Genomic DNA, 22,397 nt, shown 5'->3' on the forward strand with positions numbered 1-22,397 from the left:
TGGATTGAGAACGATACATTCCCTAAAGAAAGGAAAATAACTATATTTATACTGTGTGTGTCAGCCAGCAGAGTTTGTGTTGCATGCCTTCACACTGTCTTGGATGTTTCCCTGTTCTTGAGCCACCTAATTGGTAAAATTGTGAGGAGCAAGTCACTGTTTTTGGAACACACTGTTCTCAGGAAGTAGTCAAGGCTTAGTGTTGGCAAATTCTATCCTTCAGGAGCTAAGCTGGGTTCATAAGAGAAGCTCATCTTGTGCCCCTTGGAATGGCTGCAGGCAAGGGAAGACTTATTCCTGTGTACCACTAAGGCAGCAGTCAGCCTGAGGCATGGGCTAAACCCACAGGTAGAGATGCTTTGTGCTGAGCACAAGCACACAGCAAGGGCCTGCGAAGCCTGTGAGGTGACAGAGACAGGTGGTGGAGGAAAATGGAGCTGAATTCCTACTGTTTGATGTGGTATTGGAGGCACAGAGATCCAGGACAGTCAGCAGCCGAGGTGGGAATTGTGCTGAGCGCTTCTCCCGCTCAGCTCAGCGCTGTGACCACGGGACTGGTCTCTGCACAACCACAGGGCTGATACCTGTTTGTGTCTGTGGCAGCACCCAAAGGCTCCTCTGGGATCACTCTGAGGGCTTTAACAACTCCTACTAAAAAACTAAGAACAAGAACTGAACAAGAACTAATGAAAACAGTGGAGAAGGTGTGTGCATGCACACACAGAACACTGTACGCCCACCCTGGATCCTGGCACCCTGCACAGGAGGAGATGTTTACAAGGGATGGGTTTTTCTATTACACCAGTTATATACACAGAGATAAAAGCATGATGTCATTTGTTTTCCTTGTGGATTTATTTCATAATTAGGGATGACACTTGAAACATTATCCTCTTTCTTTAACTTTCAGAAGCTTAGAGATCGCAAAATATGGCAAAAGTGGGATCAGTTAAAAGGAAACTAAACTCTGTATTTTTTACTTTTTGATAATTATTACTTTTAAAGCATTAAAAAGAAATGTGTTGCTTTTTTATTTATTTTTTTTTTTGAGTACTGGGAATGGAAACTGTGGGAGAGAAAGCTTTCTGATCATTGGAGAGCCAGGCTAGTACTTCCAAATGAAATGCAGTTGAATTTTAGTGGGATTTGTGTCTCGCTTTTACATGAAATATTAATGCAAATGATAATTCTCCCAGTGCCAAAAGTAACCAGGTAGTGGAAAAAGGAATAAATTTTAGGTAGGCTATTTAAAATTATTTTTAAATAACAACTCTCTAACTTAACTGGCTAACTAAGAGTTTGAATCTAGCAAATTTGTACTGAATCCTCAGTACCTGCCCTTTTCAGTTAGAATATTAAATACTGAAGCAGTATCACTCGGATTTTCCAAAATCCTACATTTGATGAGTCTTCCACCACTAAGGTAAATCAAAATGATGTGGATTTCTAACATTAATAATTTCAGGTCATCTTTCTTTATTACAAAGCAAAATACAGCACATACACATCTTAAAAATATTTGCAGGTCTGTTAAAATATATATATGTCACAGATGCCAGATACTAAACCCACTATTCTCCAAATTCATGTATGAAGTCACAGGTTTTAATACAAACTTTTTCCCCTTGTGAGATAAGCATGTGAAATTACACACCTGACCCTGTGAACAGGCTCAGAATTCAGCATCTCAGACTGAACATTTTCAGCTCCAGTTTGAAGGATCAGACCAAGACAGAATTACTTGTGGTAGGATTGCCTCCCTCTCTTATTCTTTCCATATTCTGGTGCACTGTGGAGGTCTGGAAATTCACAGGTTCTCTAACTAAGGAACTTGAATTTTTCACTCCAAAGACAATGTAATAGTGGCCAAGCCTTTCTCAGTTTTATATCTAATTCTGCCCACATATTCAGATAATAACAAAATGTAAGGAACCCTCATTACATTATGATATTATTTTTAAAAAAATTATCCCACTGTGTACATTGGTGTCCCACAAAGCTGCCAGCACTGTGGTTTGTTATGAAGGCTATACACATATAGGCAAAATTGGGTAAATATGGGTAAATCTAATGTAGGTACATCAGACTAAAGCAGCCAAATATATCTGTGTGATGATGACCTTGATTAGCTCTGACTGCATGCTGATTTGGAAAATCCACTGCACCAGGAAATAATGATAAAATATTGAGATTTTTCTGTTGTACTTTAAAAGATAAATTAGCACAAAGATTAAGATATATGTATTAACAGCCACTTAGCTTTTAAGAATATTTTGTTATGGATAGACAAGAGAGGGAAATGTTTGTGCATATATAACAAGCAACGCAATCTGAATCCAAAGCCTTCTAGAAAAATACTGAGTATGCAATGACAAGCCTTCCTGAAGTAAAATCCTCTGTCTGTGAAACAGATCTTTAAATATTTCTAAAATGATCAAGTTATGTCATAAGAAATACAGCATTTGTACCTGAATATGCAGAATTATTTACCCAGAAGAATACCTATAGCAGATTGCTGAGAAATCAGAATAATCATAAACTTTATTTTTTCTATATCACCCTGCCTGTTCCTAGCTTTACTCTGTGCACTCAAGTGCTGCTCTTAAATAGTCACCACAAACAAGTTTGCTTTGATCTGCTCCATTTCTGCTGTGAGACAAATCTTTCCTATTTAGTCTGAAAAATCACACACGTTTTGATATTACTTAACGGGTGTTTCATCACCATTTACATTAAAAAACCAGCACATTTTATTTCATGTATACTTACATCTATCGTGCAGACCTTAGTTTTGGGTACAATGAAGCCACCATGAACATCCAAGAGTGTGTCCCTCGTCTTTGAGTTGTCCTTCTGGGCTGCCTCAGTAATGTGTTTGTCAGCTTTTAAAACACATCAAGATTAACGTGTCAAAAACTGCCTTAACTAACGCTGACTTTACTTTAAATACAAACTGAACTTGTCTTGATTAGCCCTCATCCCTGCTCCTAAGCCCTCCCCACTCTGACATCAGAAGCTCTTCTCCAATACCATCCCCTAACCAGGCTGTAAAAACATAATTACATGAAGAGCACTACACTGAGCTGATAAACCTATTTTACATTTAACCTGCTAAGCTGTTGTTAGCTTTTAAGATGCTTGATGCATTCACTTAAAATCTTCCTGTTCCAACGAGAAATACAAAAGAAGGTTTGCAATTGCTTGGCTCTTTGCTGTTGTTACCTATTTATACTGATTTTCAGAAAGGGTGCACTTCTGACTTGGCAAGCAGCTGTCCCAGAAGTGTGATATCCCAGAGCTGTGTATCCAATGGGATTGGGGGGAGCTGTAAGGTGGAAATCCTGTTAAGCATATTGTGAGGCTAACACAGGGATCAGTTGGTTATACTGCTCAAGCTGGCAATTTACTCTTTAATTCTCACTGGCCATGAGTTGGCTCTCAGAACCAAGGCCTAGAAATGGCAAGTTTGGAAATGTCAGGGAGTGCTTAGTTTCTTCCAATATTTGTGTCAGCTGATGGGATGTCAGGTTTGATGTTTGTTAATCCTTAATCACCTGCCTAAAATTCATCAGCTGCTCGCTGCAACAGCAAAATTTGCCCCTTGTTCTCTCTTGAACACTAACACAGTGCCTAAACCTGGGCAAGTGGGCTCATTCCTATCGAAAACCACTCTCAGGGAAGTGTTATCATTAGCAAAGGGGTATAATTCTGCTATACTTCTCAACCTCACGGAAAAAAAATTATCATAACACAAAAGATATTGTTTTTAATGTGGGATTATTTTAATTTTTTTTAAGTGACTGTGTGTCTAAATATTTTTGTTGTAAATCCCATAATGGCTATTTTCTTGCTGCCTGGACCTTCTGTATACAGAAGAAAATCACACCCAGAAATATTGCTTTAAAATCCACTACTGGATTTTAAAAATAATTTTAGGTTCTCCTTTTAAAAAATTAAATTCTTAGCGACCAGTTCAAATAAACTGAAAATAATTTTCATGTGGTTATCCAAATCTTTGCAAGTGCAGGCAGACAAGGAAGCAAAGGAGCATTCTAGGCTTAAAGATAATTTTCACCTTGTGTTCAGTTCAGTCCACTCAGTCTGTAGCTGCCTACAGAAACCCATGACTTGAAATGTAATGAGTAGATACAGTCTTGAAAAAAGTTCCTCTACTGGGATTTTTTCAAGATTGTCTGAGTGAGGCTGGAGCAAATGCTGTGTAAGATGTGGGGTTGTCCAAATAAATAAAAGTAAAACCTTGCATCAGCATCCATTTTCTACCAGATGTTTTAGTCTGTGTGAATCACGTTTCAGGAAAACCACAAAAAGTTCATTACCAGGAAAAATTACTTTTTTAGGTAGAAATAAACCCAGCAATATAATAAGGTTATCTATTTATTTTTTTCCTGTTTTATCTAATGGGGGAAGTTTGGAGAGAGAGAGAGATGTTGCTTTGCAAGGTCTCTGGCACGTAGCCCTTGGTTTCTGGCACAGAAGCAGGATTGCTGTGCTCTGTAGTGAACTGTGACAAACACAGTTCATAAAGACCCTTCAGTGGTCCCTCTCCAGAGAAGAGCCAGTTGTTCTTGACTGGATGTTGCAGGCATCAGGCAGGAGTGAGTGCACTTCTATATCACACACTGGTCTGTGTGCCCCTCAGCATTTCTGTTCCTGCTGGTTGTCTTCACCTTAGGAAAAATGGCAAAGCACCAAAGGAGGGGGAGAGAGAGGCATGTAGGAAATTAGCTATGAACAGAAGAAATTCATGAATAGTTTTGGGCAGTTTGGGTACTATTCTAAAGCTGAATTAAGAACAAGGAGATTCTCTCAATTAATTTCAAAAGAAATGTCAACTGCTTTGCATCTTTCACAATTCCCAAAGTACCAGGAAAAGTTATCAGTGTGCAATCAGCTCCATGCACTAAGGTAGGTACAGTCTTACTGTTGTCACTAAACATTTTATTAGCACTGATTTGGGTCAGAATTTTCTTTGTTCTCTTTTGACAAAATCAATGGCAGACATAGCTCAGCTGATGGGATTTATGGTCTTCAGAAATGGAAAGTAAAAATTACATTAGACAATTTTATTACCAGTTCAAGAATTATGTTGGTTACCAAAATGCAGTGCTGGAATGGATTTGTAGAAGTAGAGAACCTGCTAAACTAGAGCCTGAGCAGGTTTTAATCCATTGTTTCTAAACACTGTCTGTCATAAGTGAGGAATCTGTGAAGGAGTGATAATCCCTGTTTCTTCTTATCAAGTTTACTGGAGTGAGATAAAATTCTACTTATCTCTCCTTTAATGGAGACATATCATGAAATGAACTGATACAGAACTTGATAAAAAGCTTATGTATCACAGGTCAGCCTGTCTTTTTCCAACATGAAATCTGTGTTCAGATTTAGCTAAACCTCACTTCCTTTCATGTTTTCCCCAGAAAGGTCTGATATAGAAGAGCACAGTTGCCACAAGCAAAGTAAAGAGCGGGTAGTCTGATGGATGGTTTAGGAAGTCTGGGACCAGTTTAAGAATGAACTTGAACAGAAGCTGTAACAAGAAATTGAAAAACAACTAGAGAAGGGAACAGGCAAACCTGTGTGTGAGAATCACTGTAATGGATTGGCTATGCAGAATGTCCTTCAAGCTGGAACACTTCTCGGGAGTTAATTTTTTCCCAATCCCTTGGTTGCAGGGTAGGTGCTTTTGCTCCTTCCTGAGTTGCAGGACACTAAAAAGTGCCCAACTTTGGTGTTCTCCTGTACTAAATTCACACTGACAAGGTCAGCAAAGAGAAGAGGTTGCAACCCAGTGGAAAAGCTTTACATTTACTACAGTTCTTGAGAGAATTTGGAGAGACTAGGTGGATTACACAGCTGTCTCATTCCTGATGGAAATCTTAGAATTAATCAGGGAGAACTTTGAGCAAAACTCAAGCTACTGAATTGTGCTTAGTGTGGCCGATCTCAATTCCAAAAGCCAATGAGTGAACCTCAGGGATGAAATATGGCTAACCCTTGAAAATTCTTTTGAATTCCTTTCAAAATTCAATTGATCAAACATTGTTTATGGAAAGAATACTGTGTTTTATGTGACCTTGAATCAAAATGGTTTAGAAGGTCTGGATTGAAAACCATACAAGTTGAGGTTTCAAATATCTGAATTTTTGTTTGGCTAACATGGTGTAAAACAAGACTGACAGGTTTTGGTCAAAACTTTCAAACTGGCCATTTTCTGAAAGAGCAAATGTATTGGTAACATTTCATTTTAATGGAAGCCTCACTATGCCATGTTCCTGTCATTTATGGAATTTCTGGACATAACTTTTAAATCGGAGTAATAATTAGTGAAGTGAATGACAATACATGCAATACCTTTAATGAAAGCATTTTATGGTAGACATGTTTTCATATTTGCTTGTTTAGTGATTTTTTTCATTACCTTTTGTATGGATTTAGGATATTTTTGGATGTGGAAAGGCAAGTTATGACAGCATTGGTATCACATTCAAAAAGAAAAGTATTGAATAAATACTCTTTTTTAAAATAACTTTTGAAACAGCAGCTAGAATACAGGGCTTGGATGCTGTCATTTAGGATGACCCTAAAACTGCTTTATAACCAGCTCCTATATCTGCATCAACTTGCTCTCTCTGGCAGCACATGTTCAGGCTGGGGTTCCACAGAATGCAATGGGGAGTTTTGCTGAACTATCTGGCCCCATAGTACCAGATGGTACTGCATGGAGGTAACACTGATCCCGTGACTCTGTTGATTTGTAATTAGGTTTCTAGTAATTAATATAGTTTGCAGGCCTTGCATGAACTCTGCAGATTGCCCATTCATGTAAATGATTAACTGAAGGGGGATTAATCCTGGCAGAAGTTCAGCCAAAAAGAATTTTCCAGACTGAAAATCTTCTCTATCAATCTAGTATATTGTAATAGAGATGAAAGTTAAGTTTGCTTTTGTGTAGCTCCATTTAAAAAAGAGTAACTTGATATGAGTGTTAGAAGTATCAGCATTGTGTGTATAAATAGACATTTGCCGCAATAGATCTATAAGTCCTGTTTTTTATGGAATTCAAAATGTATATTCAGTATGACAGTTGGAAAAATCTACTTATTGTCACTACTGTTTAATAGTAGGTAACGTAAATTCTGGCTTTGAAAAAAAGATTGCTCCAGAATTCTATAGATCATGTTTAGCTGATCATGCTGGAATATGCAAAGGTTAGAATTCTTACAGCTATTAAAAATCAGTGACAACAGGGGCTGTCACACAGCTCTGCACACAACCAGTTCGTCCAGCACATGCTCTTACAAGACTGTCATAGGATCCCAGAATGGTTTGGTATCAAAGGGACTTTAAAGCTCATCCAGTTCCAACCCCCTGCCAAGGGCAGGGACACCTTCCACTATCCCAGGTTGCTCCAAGTCCCGTCCAACCTGGCCTTGAACCTGGCCTTGTCCTGCCAAGTGTGCAGCCTCTTCAGGTCAGGCAGGCATTCCCTGGGGAATGGTCCTCCCAGGCCATTGTGTGTGCAGTTTCTTCTGAAGCCCATCCCTCCTGCTCTGTTGATTGCCTGGGTATAAAGAAAGTCAACACTAAATTAGTGGGTGACACAGATGCTTGGCATGAGCAACAAAGCATCAGTGCCAGTTGAGGGATTCACAGCTGTGTGGGCAAGACTGAATTCTCCTGCCTCAGTTTTGAGGGGTCAAAGTCAGAGGATGAGTGGAAGGGATAGAGCAGGAGAGAAAGGATGAAGAGAGCTGTAGAGATCATGGTTTGAAGCATGTGGCTGGGAAAGATAAGGGCAGCAAACCTGGTGCTGGACCAGGCCACTCTTCCTTTACCCTCCCTTGGCAGCAGCTCCTGGCATGTGTGTTCTGAGTCAGCGCAGCCCACGAGTGCATCACCTGGAACTGGCAAAGTTAGCCACAGGGCAAGAAACATTTTTCCAACCCCACCAATTTCTTGCCTCATGTAACTGCCCCCATTTCATCAGTGCAGCCAGCAACAAGTCAGGCCAAGCAAGAGAACCCTGCAGAGGCAAAGCTGGGGAAGGGAGCGGCCATGGAAGCAAACAAGGGTCACAGTGTTACTAAGTGCTGCAGGACTCAGATAATCAAAACTCCCTAACAGATATATAACCCAAATAATTACATTCTATATAAATATTGGGCCAAGTGCCTCCCTGATGTAACTGTGATTGCATGACAGCAAGGATGGGTTGGGTCCAGTGTGTTTAGACTCTGTATTATTTTAACTAGATGCTTGGGGGTTTGTTTTTCTTTAGTGGATAATAAGGGCCATCCAAAACAGAGTTGCTGATGTGCTTGGGTTTCATTGAAAGAGACACTACTAAAGGGAGAGGAAATCCCCAAAATGATACTCAGTGATTAAGCACATAGAATATAGGATTTCAGTGTTTGCAAATCCTTTTTCTCAAATGAACTTGTGGCACTAATCCTCTAATGGCATTATTTCTTTGGAATATATGCCGGATTAAGGAGTCACAATGAGGCAAAGTACAAAAATCCACGTTAATCTCTCCCCGGTGGGTGCTGTGTGGGATGCAACTTAAACTATTTTGTTCCAAAATTGGTTCTGTTCCTAACCTTGCCCCAGGTCTAGACAGAGGGAAGAGTAGATGTAAACAAGTGTGACACTGAGCACTTGGCAGATGGTCACAGGCCATTTAACTGGATAGAAAGGGGAAGGCGTCTATTATTTTTAAACTCCAAAAGCTAAGCCTGCCCCGTGCTGTCCATGACATCCTGCAGGAAGCAGACACAGGGCTCTGCCAGGCAGGAGCAGGACACCTGTTCAGAAGTGTGGCAGGGAGGAGATGGACAGAGCAGCTAACGGGGCGTGGCTGGGCCTGGCTGATGTGATATATCACATGTTCACAGCACAGCCTGGGCCTATTGCAGAGTGATGCTCATGTTTTCAGCCCAGTGCAGTCACCTCACCCTCATTACCCTGCTTTTTTAGGGGGATAACCCTGTTGTCACCTCTTTCCTCATAGCTGATGTGAAAAAAGGTAAAGATTTGCTTTTTAGGAAGAGGAGACCACCGTGTTTCCCTTCTCACCAGATTACAGGGATGCTGTCATGGTTCCGTGGGGTATTGTCACTGTCATTCAACAGCCTCAAGTGGTGAAAGAACTGCTGAATTGGCAGCACATCACCTGAAATACTGATATCAGAGCATGTGAGTTAGCCCAGGCTAACCACTGTAATTGCTGCTTAACATGCTTAAGGATTTCCCCAATTTCACAGGACAGAGATTAGCAAATATTCCCATCCCATGTTCTCATTGAACTGCAGTGGGCATTGAGAAGTCTTGGGACATGTTCACAAACATGGGTTCCTTGGTCTCTGCTTCATTCCTGGTCACTCTGCTGTTAAGCATGAGCGAAGAACTGTCAAATTCAGTTGTTTACAAACAGAAATGCTGGGACTTTCCATTGTCTGCATAGCTGAGATGCCTGGACACATGAAGTGATTTAGCACAAATTCCTGATGTGGATACAGGTCTGTAGTGAGATGCTAATTTCAGAAACTGGGGCAGGCTAACCACTCCTGGTGTCAGAAAACCCTAAAGCCAGCTTGGAGATCCTTTCTGGAATAGAAGTGTGCCCTCCTTTCCTACAGAGAAAGATGATTGATCCCAGTGGTTTTGTGCATTTCTAGCTGCTCTAAATGTTTGCCAGCATGGTACCTCTCATGGGCAAGAGGATTTTCCTGATGTCCACTTTAAGTTTTTCTTCTCCTCGTCTTACCCTGTTGACTCTTTGTATCACTCTGTGCCTCATTCTACCCTGTCTGAATCCTTTGTCTGTTTTCACACTGAGCCAAGCCTGTCCTCAGGCTGGTGTCTGCTCACCTGCTTGCAAAGGAATTGTTGGTTTTGTTTACCAGCTTTATCATTCCCCGCTAAAATCACTCCAGTTTGCGTATGTCTTTAGTGTATACATATCTGTGGATAGTCCCTTGTTTCTAAGGAAATATAAATTATATTGCAGCAGATGCAGATAAAGGTGAGCAGGAAATGATAAGGGAAATGGAGAGTTTGCCACATGAGGGGAGACGAGAAGGGTTTGGCTGGTTTTGCCTACAAAAGGAAAGAACTGAAAAAGATTATCAAGCCTAAAGAGATTCAGCATAAATGGCCATAAGTATGATTAGGACAGAAATTGTGATGTTCGCCATTGAGGAAATCAGACTTTAGGGCAGACAGACAGAAAAAAAAAGGTGTGCTGAAGTTTGAGATATATATAAGGTGTGTCCAATGATTGCATTGTAATGTTGTGTCATGGTGTTGCCCAGAAGATGATTGTGACCTCTCCTCTCCTGTCTTCTGTGGCCCTAAAATGATCAGGAGTATCATACTCCTCGGTATCCCTTTTTCTTACTGAGCTGTGCAACATCCTGCTGACAGCAGGGCTCTGCTCAGCCTCCAACACTATTGCTGACCAGTATGGACAAAATGGGTGGGAAAACAAAGAGCTTTTCTTTAGGTAGTCTTGTAATCTGATCTCTACGGTGACTCAGCCTCTTTAACAACAGCTGTCTCAGGGACATGCAGTGGTTTGCAAGCAGTAGAGAAGATTTTGCTGCCACTTCCTGATTCCTGCCTTGAGAGTGATCTAAGCTGGGACATGACCGGAGCATTTAAATGGATTTCTCAGCCCCAGGAATGGCAGACTTTGGGACAGAGTACAGAGGAATAGAGATATCAGGAAAGAGCCCACAAACCACTTGTGCAGAGCTGCTGCTATCATACTGATGAAGAGAGAAACTTGTGAGAGAAAACTACATGGAAACTTCCTATTAAGGAAAGGAGTGAGGTTTTCTTTGCATATCATGGCTCACCTATCCCACAAACCCTGAAAGTGCTGTAAAAACTGAAAAGAGTGAAAGGGATCCTCAGGTGTACCCATGGAAAAGACAGGTATGTTCTTTGTTTAAAATAATACCTCTCTACAGCAGGAAATCACAACCAGAAAAAGCAGAATTGCTCTACAGCTCAGTAGAGCTTTAGTGTACATGTAGGTCCACTGGTTTGTGTCATTTTTGTATTTCCAAGCAAAACAGCTGTGACAACATATTAAGACCCAGACTTTAAACAATGCTTCAGCTTTTTGTAAGTGCTCTGCTCTTGAACACTTGTATCATGGCTATGATATATGTTTGGATGGAGGTAATGGTGGCAAATTGTCAGTGCATCTGAAAAAAGGTAAGCAAGAGTAAATGTTACTAAATCTAATTCTGTCTGCTGATCCCCTGAAAGATGACCAGAACTGCCAGGATAGGCATGAAGAGGACAACCCAAAGAGTTCCCCATTTGACTTTGTTATAAAGCAGTTCCAAGGAAAGAGGTGTGCTCCTGAAAAAAGGCAAGAGCAGCCTTCAGCTGTCAAACAATTCTTCAAGGGCTTTGACTTTGGGAAATCTGAAGGCAAGGACAGAAGGGAAGTTGAAGAAACAAAAATAAGCCATGCTGGAGCTGATGACCAGAGTGACAAGCAAGATCTCTCTGTAGAAGGTAATGCTGGTACAATATGAGTAAATATTTTAATTTCATAGAAAATCAGCTGGTTTTTTGCTAGCAAAATCCTGTATTTGCTGCCTACAGTTTATCCTCCTCCCAAGATTTACTTCTGATTGGAACATTATCAAGCATGTTTTCTGATTTGATAGATGCCAAGCAAAGAGTTAGATCCACGTTGCTGAGGAAGGATAAAGCTTTTGGATGACTTCTCTCTTGGTCTGCAATGTGGGAGTCAGTGCTGAAGTCAGCTCATTAGTTGCAGAGCTTATTTGGTTTCAGAGCCAGGCTTTGAGCAGTAGCTTGGCTTGTATTTAAGATGGGTCTCTGTTCTGCTAAAGCAGTCTGAAGACAACAGGAGCAGATGTTTCCTATCCCTTGACACTGGGCAGGGGGAGGGGAAGGGAATGGGAATCCATCATGTATGTTATTTTGCACACACAAGAATACTCTTTACATCCACTCCAGAGAAAATGGAACTATTTTTCAAAAGGAGTTGGAAGGTGAGGCTTAGAACCCCATCCTTTGTCCTAAGGGGCTTGGGTCAGTTTGGGGAAACAATAAGAGGGCAGCTACTGAGAGTGGGACTGCTATTTTCTGTAACTTTTTGCTTTGAAAGCCCAGAGAAGCAGGAGCTGCCTTACACAGATGTATGAAAATGCAGCAGGAACTTTGTATGATTTGATCTATAGTGATCTTATCAGTTGGGTTGTTGTCCACATTGATGAAAAATAGAGCCTGGTTTATTAACAGATTTGATTCATTTCCTAAAGTCTTCACCTGCCAGCCTCAGGCAGGATTTACAGTGGTGTTTAGTACCAGAGGTAACCAGGGCCCTGTTTTCTTTGTTGTTCAGATGGGCATTCACATCTCACTTCTGAAGTGGAGTCACCATCTGGTGAGCAGAGATTTAACCAGTTCATGGAGAAACTGGGAAAGAAACCCAACAGCAAGAATCTGGATCTAAATAATTGTGCATTAAATGCAGCAGATATAACAGAGCTAGGTAAATACACATTTTATTCAACTAATCACTTCATATATTCCTTTAATTTTATTTGCCTGTTCAATTGTTCCCTCTCCTCTTTTCCCTTCCCTTTCTTTTATACAGGCCATATTGACATTTCATCTAATGGTACCAGGTCCCTGAGAAATCTTAGTTTATAAACTATATAAATTATGTAATATATAAATATAAAAATCATCCAGATCTGTGAAGCAGATGAATGCCCTTACACTCAAGATACAGATAAGAAAAGTGAGGTACAAATTGTCATGGCTTTATAATTCTGTATTGGTTGTAGAAAACATCTCAATATTAAGATATATTGATATCCAGGGTGTGCAGAAACATGCAAACAGAAAAGCTTTTTCTTTCCTTACAGCTTCTTTACTGCCATTTCTCCCAGAGCTGGAAGAGATCAGTCTGTCCTGGAATGGTTGTGTTGGAGGGACTTTGAAGGCTCTCACTGTCCATCTTCATCATGTGAACCTGTTAAAAGTCCTCCGACTTAACAGCTGCAGGCTGACAGCTGAGGATGTCATCTCCTTAGGTACAGGATTTCATTTACATTTACTTCCAGACAGCTTGGGGCTAATGTAATCCATCTCATCTCTTCCTCCATCCTACTCCTGCTGCTTCCACACTGAGCAAAGTAAACTCCTGCTGCGAAACAGTAGAAACTTGGGCTTATGGGTGACCTTACACCTTTAGGTAGCTCTGCAGAGTTCATTCCTCAGGGTGTGAAGCTTTCACACTCAGAAGGGAACAGAATTCAGTCCTATTTGCAGGAAAGAATGTTTTCAATTTGGATTAGGATTTTTTTGGCTAGAAGCAGAGTCAGTTACAATAAGGCCAACTTAGGTCTTGGAGCTGCAGGACAGGTGAGTGCTCATCACGAGAACCCCAGTGGCCTTTTGGGAGGAGACTTAAAACCAGAAGTGCTGCTTCAGAGCTTTATGACTTGGTGTTTTCCAAGTCTGGGAGAAGCTTATTCCTCTGGTTACTTCTTTGCTTGGAGTGCCTGCACCCTGCTTTCTGCAAAGCATGAGATGTAAAGGTTTTAAAGGTGGTGTTACACACTCAGGTTCTGACGTGGAGTCACCTCTGGGCCTGGAGTTTACTCTGGGGTGGATCTGTGGTTTGTATTTAAAAGAAGAGCAAACACAATAAATTAGGAATTATAAAAGTTACTGCTTATTTTGTAAGTTCTATAATGGGTCTGTGTCATAAAGCTGGGGTTTGTTTATGTCATCCATATCCAAGCCTTTTCCAGGAAAGGTTCAGAAATAATACAACATGTATGGTGGCAGACAAAAAGTGGGTCATGCTATCTCTTGGGGAGGAAATAAGTATCTCTACAAAAGCTGGTGAAAATAACTGCTCTGTTTCTGATGAGTGCAAAATCTGTGTATTTAATTTTCTAACATTTTTTCAAATTTATTTCATTCTCTTTCCAACCCTTTTCTCATATTTTTTTTCCTTTTGATTTTTATTGGTTATTTTTACAATTACTTTATTCTGCCACGTTCTCCAGTGCCGTTTCCTTCCCAGTTTGGTTTAGCTTCTGCTGGGACAGATGCAAAATTGATTGCAGGACTTGAATTTCCAGTCAAAATGTGATGCCCTTGACATGTGGAATAGCAACAGTCAGTTTGCATTGATTTTGCCTGTGATTTTGAAAACAACTTGTATATTTAGGCCAATCCTGGCTGTGTGACCTTGTCCACATCTCTCTGAAGAAATGTGGCCTCTTGTGGACTCAGCACATCCTGCTTAGAAATCAATGTCTGAAATATAACCATAATATCAACCTATTCTATGTGATTGCTCAGAGCTTGACTGTGAGAGGTGATAGGAAACCATTCCTGGAGTTATATTCCTTTATTTATCTTCTGGGAGGAAAATGTGTCTGGAATTCTATAGTCCTCATGTTGAACAGAAACAGGTTATGCTGCACTTCTCCACTGTAGAGCATTGCTCAGTGTTCAGTACTGAGGCAATAATTTAAAATAAATGCAAAAATAAAAATTAAGACATGTCCTTTCCTCTCAAACCCAGATATTCACTTACAGAAATAATTATTTTTCTATTATAAATCTTTTGTGAAAAATTAATTATGAAAACCACCCAGACATGAAAGGATGTTACTGTTAAAATACAATTCTCAATTATTGGACTTTAGATCAAAAAAATTGTGTATGACACTTTGAAATTGTATTTGCATATGGTCTGATTAATTGATCTTTCTTGGGAATGAGTTTATGCAAATATGCTCTGCCTCCCTCCTCTACAGAGGAAGCTAGGAAGCTGGATTTTACCGTGGGATGTTAGTGTTTCAAATGAACCCTAACACAGTTCAGATTGGCAGGTATGTCAAGCCTGGAAAAGGCTGATTTTTCTGAATGTAGTAAAAGTCAGTTCTGCCTGCCTTGAAATCAAGGGAAAGTTAGTTTGAGTCAAAACAATGCTCATCTTGGTTTCTTATGAAGTGAGTCAGAAATTCCTGTCAGAAATGAAACTTTCCCATTTCAGAAGTAGTTGTGAGAGGACTTCTTTCATTCCCTCCAAAATGATCTGTGGACACAGTACAGAGGATGTTGGAAATTTGCCAAATAAAACAGAGCAGAATTCTACATGACAGTAAATTCGGACTTGTCATCTGTACTGATTTCCCTCTAGACTGGACTTTCTGGTCCCAGCACAGGCCAAACAGCCTGATGAGGGTTTGGGAATCCAAATAAATTTCATGTTTGTGTGCACTGTGACAATGACTTGTGATCTATATTGCTCCTTAGACAATGTGAGATTTTATACAACACTGCTGCAGAAGCAATAATTCATTTATTTAACAATTTTCCTGGCAAAACATTCAATATAAAGTAAACTGAGTATAAAGCAGCTAACCTTCCTCTTTAATATATTCCAAACCTGTATTTTTGTTTGCACTGAAATTGATACATAGAATGAATCATCCTAGACTTCCATTACAGGAGAGGCATTTGAAATTGTTTCTCAGCTTGAAGAACTGGATTTATCATGGAACAGTAACATAGGTGGAAAACTATCACTGCTGACAAAAAAACTCCAGGACGGATGCAAATTAAAATGTCTGAAAATTACAGACTGTAACCTGACGGCAAAGGATGGAGAATCCCTTGGTATGTGTGTCCATTGAGCTGGACTGAGACTGGCTTCACAAAAATGGAACTTGTTTGACTTAGATGATGGTTGTATTGAGTTCAGTATTAGTGAAAAGTTAATTTATTTCAAGCTCTGCATTATAACAGTATTTATGATGTGGGGATTTAATGCACTTTCTTCCAAAGAAGGAAATTATTCGCTCTAATTGTATGAGGGAGGGTTGAGAAGATCTAAACCACAGTCTGGCTGCCACAGTGGTCCAGGGTTTCTGGATTTTTTGAGACCTTGAGCAAAAAATGTGTGCCAGAATTTCCACCACTGATTGCTTAAAATTAAGCAGCTGAATATGTAGTTGGCCATGGGATTGGAAAGAAGGTCTGAGGATTGGGAATTTAGGCTGAGTTGGCAACCACTGACCACCCTTTCCTTCTGTCCTCTCACCATAGCAGCTTAATCCTGTGTGGTCTTTTTATCTCATTGTGTGTTTTAAAAGGTGTTTGCTCAGTAAAGAGAAGCCCCATGGCTCTCATCTCCACTCTAGGAGGAGCCCCATATGTAACACACATTCCTATATATATTTTCAGTAGAAAATTTTCTTTCTCTTTGTATTTCTGCTTTTTATTCCCCTGTGTTTTTCTAACAGTCCTTGTATTTTTTCACTTTTATTTTTATAAATGTTTTTCACAGATTTCTTGATTCCTATCCAATCTTTATGTTACTGTGTTGTTTAGGTAGAACAGGAATTTAGCAAGTCTAAACCACACTTACAGGCAAACCCAGGCCACCTCTTCCTGTTTATCATGGTGCTGTACTTTTCTAGAATTCATCTGTATGTATTACAGACAATTACCAATTCTAGTTTTCTTTTCTTTTTTTTTTTCTCCAGCTGAAATTCTAAATGTGATCCCAAACCTTGAAGTATTAGATCTCTCTATCAACAAAAACATCGGCTGCAGCGTGAAGGTTATTGCTCAGGATCTGAAAAATGTGCCAGGCTTAAAAGAGTTAAACTTGCACATGTGTGGATTAAAGCAAGACAGCCTCCAGGGCCTAGGTTAGACTTTATGTTCACAAGACTTTCATTCTGAATAAATTGTACATCTGAAAACCATTTAAGAAAGGCAATGAGGTGGGATTTTGCTGATGGTTTGGCAGTATTAATGGGCAGTCATTATTTGCTGTTTGAGGACTGATAAAAGACTCTACAGGGCCTTTCAGCAGGAGTGGAATTTATCTGCCCTGAGCTCAAGCTTGTGAAAGTCAGTGGGGAGAGTCACCCTCCACACCATTTATCTGAGACACATCTCAGGGCTGTGGCTCCCTGGATGTGCTTCCTCTTTCCCCAGACAGAACATAGGCAAAGACACAAACAGACCAGCTAACTTTTAACAAGCTAATCCTACTTTCCAAAGGAAATCCAAATTTTCCGTTATCACTTAAAGAGTGTCCAGTGGAGCCCCATGAAATGGTACTGTTATATGTGTCCCTCCCTAGTGGATGTGGCAGAACAACTGGCATTAATTAGCACATCCAGCAGTAATTTCTGCAAAAGGCTGAGGATTGACTGGACCTGGGGGATGAGCTGGCCTCACCTTCACCTGCTCTCCCAGAGAAGAATGGAGCTGCATGGACAGGGAGGCTTTGCTGCATTACTGTGTGTCTGCTGTGATTATACACTGAAGCTTAGCCCAGGAGCTTTGCCTGCAATACCTTGGGCAAACTTTGATGTTGAAGTAAATAGATGCCAAAGCCCTGACCTGGGCTCTTGTGGCAGCCAGTGACCAGCTTGTTCCCTTTTCCATTTCAGACACTGCTTTACAGCACCTTGCAGAGCTGAGGAAATTAGACATCTCGTGCAACAGAGAGATTGGTGGTGGCTTTAAAGACTCAGCAGCTCATTTGGCCAGCTTGAAAAATCTGGAAGTCCTTGATCTTCACCAGTGCTGTGTCACAGAAGAGGACATGACTGTTTTGTGTAAGGACATGTTGAGGAAATCCATTAAGGATCTCAGTTTTGCCTTCTGAAAATATCTCAAAGACATAAAAGATTCTGCCTGGCAGAACAACTGATCTCAGGACTTTTTTCATCAGGCACCTCCTACAGTACACTGTGAGGGAGAGCTTTCTTGGTCAATATGGAATGGGTTTTTTTCACTGAACCAAAGGAAATCTCAGTGTCTGACCCCATGTGGAACTAAGGACCTGAATCTGCCATGATTCAGACCCACAATGGGAATGTGGAAACTGCCACCAAGCAGTGCTTTTTCTGATAATCAGTGATTTAGGAAATATCCAGGGACAGTTCCCCAGTGGTATAAGCTGGATGGTGTGTATGTGCATGGAAATATAACTGCCTAAAACTGCCTTGATGAACTGCACACCGAGTAGAGGGTATTTTAGGAGGTCTTGCATTGCTGCTGCTGGGTGCTTTCTCCAAGTTGAATCGATGCACCTAGAAACCACTATGAAGAAAAAGGCATTTCGCAATCAGTTTGTGAGACAGTCTGTTTTTCTCTGTTACCATAACTTTGTCTTTACTCTTAACAACAACAACAAAAAAATCCCATGACTCAAAGCCCATATTGCCCACATCCTATTTTCCATGACAAACAAATAACTTGAAGACGTGATGATGATGAAGCTTTAGGAAATATTCAGTATTAGTGATATCAATCATGATTTAATTTATTGAATAATAGAGAATAATAGCATTAAGACAAGAAAGAAGTTTCAGTTAGCAATGAATGCATTTGGAAATTCCCTACTTCACCTAAAATTTCCAGGAAGCCATATTCTGACAACGTTCCACACAGCATGGAAGACTTAATTTCTGAAACAGTTTTACTGAAAATGACAAGGCTATTTATGGTCTAAAGCATTACTCACCATGAACTTGACTGTAAAAACTTGGTCTTGACTTTTGGATTGATTTATAAAGAAAAGAAATTATGTCAGGCAAATATACAACTACACATTTGTTATGGATCAGTGACTGTCTAATAAATATTTCATGTTTTCATAGGCCAGGTGATACCTTTACTCTCCAGTCTTCAAGACCTGAACTTATCCTCGAATAAAAATGTAGGACTCTCATCTGATCCTCTTCTGGGCAGGCTCAGGTTTTTACCGAAGCTGAGATCTGTGAGCATCAGCAATTGTGGCTTAGGTGAAGAGTCCCTTTCAACACTAGGTAGGAGTGTTTCTTTAAAGTGTGCCTGTTCTCTGTGTATCCCTGTAGGACAAAGCATTCCCTTCTCCTTTGGCTGAACTCCAAGGATCATGGTTACATTATACCTCAGGTCCCGAGTGGAAATGCCTGTGATGAAACCAGTGCTTTGTAGGACCAGGTTTTAAAGGAAGAGAATTGTATGGCTTCCTCTACTGTACCTGAGGGGATGAAGTTCTCTTAGTCCTTTGTCTGATTGTGAGCTTTTAGATATTCCCTAATTTTGGGGGAAAAAAAGAAAAGCATGCTTTTATGTTATGTTGTAATCATAGTCTGGGTGTAACACTTCACTCACTGGGGTAAAGTTTTGACTGAGGGTTTTTCACCTCACTGCAGGTGAAAATTTCAGTAGAAACTTTCTGGGTTAGAGTTCAGCATGGGTAAATGGAGGAAATGACTGCAGTGGTGGAACAGATATTGCATAGCCATGAAGAAAAGTCCAATCTAGCACAGGACATGTAAATTCAGCCTCTTTTGCCTACTTATTGCAAATCTCTGGATTAGTGGCCTTTGATAGGTGTTCCATATGGCACATGAAGTCTTAGTAAGATGGATCTCTCAGTTACTGTGTCTTGTGCACTTGTATTTTGTACTCTTTACAGTGACATTAAACCTGGAGTAAGACTTGACTGCCTCCAGCAGAAGCAGTAGCAAGCTAAGCTGGTCAGAGGTCCTTGCAGAAAGAGTATTACATAATTGTAGTGATATAAATATAAGAGTGACACCATGGAAATCAGAGCTGTCAAAAGATAGAGAGCTTTACACCCTAAATAGTGAGTTCACTATAGCAAGTTCAAAAAACTTGCTGTTTTAAAATTAATATAAAATGGTTTAAAAGCAAGTTATTAAATTAATTCAGTGCAACAAGGCCAAGGCAATAATGTGAATAGAAAGACAAAAAAACCTCTCCTTAGAGTCCTCATAGATTCTATAGGCAGACCCTTCTTATTATCTTTTGTCTAACTTTTATTGGGATAAAAGAATTCATTCTAAGCACAGGTACTCAGCCTGTTAGGATCCTATTTACAGGTGAATTGCAGGTGAGGTGTCTGTTGAGGCCACGTTGTTTTCTCTTAGTAAGCAGAAGTTGCTGGTCTTAATCTTTTCAGCTGAGGCTGCCCTTCACCTTCCTGAACTGGAGATATTAGACCTTTCTTGGAATAAGTGCGTTGGTGGGAACCTAAAGCTGCTTTTGGGAGCACTAAAGCTTGCAACGGAGATTCAAGTGTTAAGACTGAGCAGCTGTAACTTGGTGGCTGAAGATTTGGCACTTCTAAGTACGTATAACATGGTATTTACTAGCACTCAAGGAGCCAGGGCATTTAGACCACAATTCAGAAGGGGCTTGTTCCATGGGCTGAGCACGGTTTTGCATAAATCAAATGAAAACATGGAAAATACAGGAGTGTTTTTCCCAAAAAGGGGTTTCATTTTTCTGTGTGTCCTGGACATGCCCAGTGGAAAAGCCGAAAAGGCTAAAATGCAAAGAATCTTTTAGCACTTTTATGTATTAATACAAAAAATAGCATCATTTAGAAAATGTAGGGTTTGCATCTGTTTTTTATATCAAATATTTAAAGCTGCCTCTGAGGAGTTTTATTTCGCTTGGATGCTGTTTTAGGGCTCAGTACTTTAGAAAAAAATGTCTGTGCTGACAGCCAGTAATACAGGCACTACCAGCTCCCAATCCATTAGGTGGGTTTCTGCAATCAGACTACTTGGGGAGAATTAAACCAGAAATGTTTTCACCTACCTCTTAGCAGCTGCTAAGAAGTACTGGAAAACAGGGACCTGATAAAGGACTAAATTCTAGGATTCTTTTAAAACTTTCTTATTTTATACTCATCCTTGTGATTCTGTGGGCCTGACTCAGGGGTTTGAGTGTCTGAGATTGGCAATAGCTGTGTGACAACTGTGAGGCCCTGGAATATGAAATCTGGTGAGGTGAAGCCTGAATATTTTTTACTTTAAAAACCATCACCCTTGATGGGTGTCTCCTTTGCCAATCATATGTTAAGGATCCCTTTAGGGTATATTAGACCCTCCCACAGTGAGAGGTGGCTGTTGTAGTCATGCAGTCTCACCTAGTTTTGCTTTCCTCTTTCTAAATCTCCCTGTAAAGCCTGTCTGACTGTTATAATTGGCACTTGATATAGCCTCCTTCCAACTGACTCCAAGGTTTTTGGGTTGCCATACACTTTTAACTCAATACTTTGTTCTTCTTGAACTGCCTGTGCTTTAAGTGTTGTACACTCCTTCAGCTGTGATAAAACTGTCTTTCTGAGATCAGCAGCAAGTGGTTTTATGTTGCTAAGGAGTTAAATCTTGCTGTTTGACTGCTGAAATGAGGTATTAAAATACCATTCTCCTTTCTGAGACGCTTTTAAAGCAGTTGCCAGGATTTATTAGTTGTGTTTGTGTCTGTCATCTCTTGCAGCATCCCTGAGGCAAGATGGCCATTTAGCCAGATTGCAGAAGCTGGATTTGAGTTATAATAACAACATCTCTGATGAAGGCTGGGCTGTCTTCTGCCAAGGTTTAGGAGCATTCAAGGAACTCTCGGAGCTGGACGTGAGCCTCCGGCCTTCGTCCTGCCGGGACTGCGGGCCATGGTTCAGGGAATTGTTGGCAGCACTGACACAGCTGCCAGCCTTGGCAGAGCTGGGCATGCAAAGATGGGCCCTTTCAGAGTCCCAGAGGAAGCAAATGGAAGGCTTTAATCAAGACGACAAAAGGAACATTCGTTTTGACTGTTGATGAAGGTTGGAGGTGTCTGGAAGGCCTTTTGAGAGCAGCACATGAACCAAGCATTATGTGTCTCTGACTTAGAAGACTGCAGGTTTTAATAATCTCTTGAAATAATTTCACAATTATAGAAAACTGTTATTTAACCTTCTGCGCCATAGATCATTTCATTTAATAACATATTCTTTCAGGTTCTCTGGGCCATGCTTACACTCCTTAATCTTCATGTTGTGAACACTGCCAGGGTCACTGCCCTCAGAGCAGTGCTGGATTCAGAGGGGATGCACTGCAGGTTTGGCCGTGGAGGGAAGGCCTGGGGTGTGTGTTAGTGCAAGTGGGTGGGCAGTGTGAATGTGGCCTTGGAAAAATACCTCTAATGTGAAAATACCTGAAACCTCCATGTTTTAAATTTTAATTTCTTTTCCCCCCAAACTTTTGCCTCTTTGTGAATTAATTAAATCATAATTCGGAGATTTGGCAACCATCCCAACAACTCAACATTACAGATTAGTCCAGTAAGGAGAATACAGAAGGAGCTGGTCTGCCTCTGCTCTGGCCCTTGATGCCATCTCATAGTGTAGGTGAGTCCTGTGTAGAGAATCAGCATAAAATCAAGGTAAGAAACCATTAATTGGTGTCTTTGCAAGTCTCAGGGGCAAGGAAAAAGCTGTGATTAAATCAGAGATATGTCCTGCTACTTTAACAAGAATTTTGGACACAAAGCAA

The 22,397-nt window shown here is 40.5% G+C and overlaps 1 protein-coding gene across 4 annotated transcripts in view; it reads left to right on the forward strand.

Annotated features, from left to right (window-relative positions):
• Window positions 1-22,397, forward strand: part of LRRC31 (leucine rich repeat containing 31) — a 30,260-nt gene extending 7,863 nt beyond the window's left edge. For 2 of the 4 annotated variants that reach the window (XM_069024876.1, XM_069024877.1), the window contains exons 2-11: window positions 10,575-10,959; window positions 11,299-11,553; window positions 12,413-12,562; window positions 12,942-13,109; window positions 15,550-15,717; window positions 16,587-16,754; window positions 17,508-17,675; window positions 18,723-18,890; window positions 20,036-20,203; window positions 21,364-22,396. In XM_069024876.1, the coding sequence (XP_068880977.1) occupies window positions 10,947-10,959; window positions 11,299-11,553; window positions 12,413-12,562; window positions 12,942-13,109; window positions 15,550-15,717; window positions 16,587-16,754; window positions 17,508-17,675; window positions 18,723-18,890; window positions 20,036-20,203; window positions 21,364-21,683 (1,746 nt within the window). In that variant the 5' untranslated portion in view covers window positions 10,575-10,946 and the 3' untranslated portion in view covers window positions 21,684-22,396. The other 2 variants (XM_069024875.1, XM_069024878.1) reach the window with 2 other exon arrangements.

Source organism: Aphelocoma coerulescens, chromosome 9 (genome assembly GCF_041296385.1).
Source record: "Aphelocoma coerulescens isolate FSJ_1873_10779 chromosome 9, UR_Acoe_1.0, whole genome shotgun sequence".
NCBI lineage: Eukaryota > Metazoa > Chordata > Aves > Passeriformes > Corvidae > Aphelocoma > Aphelocoma coerulescens.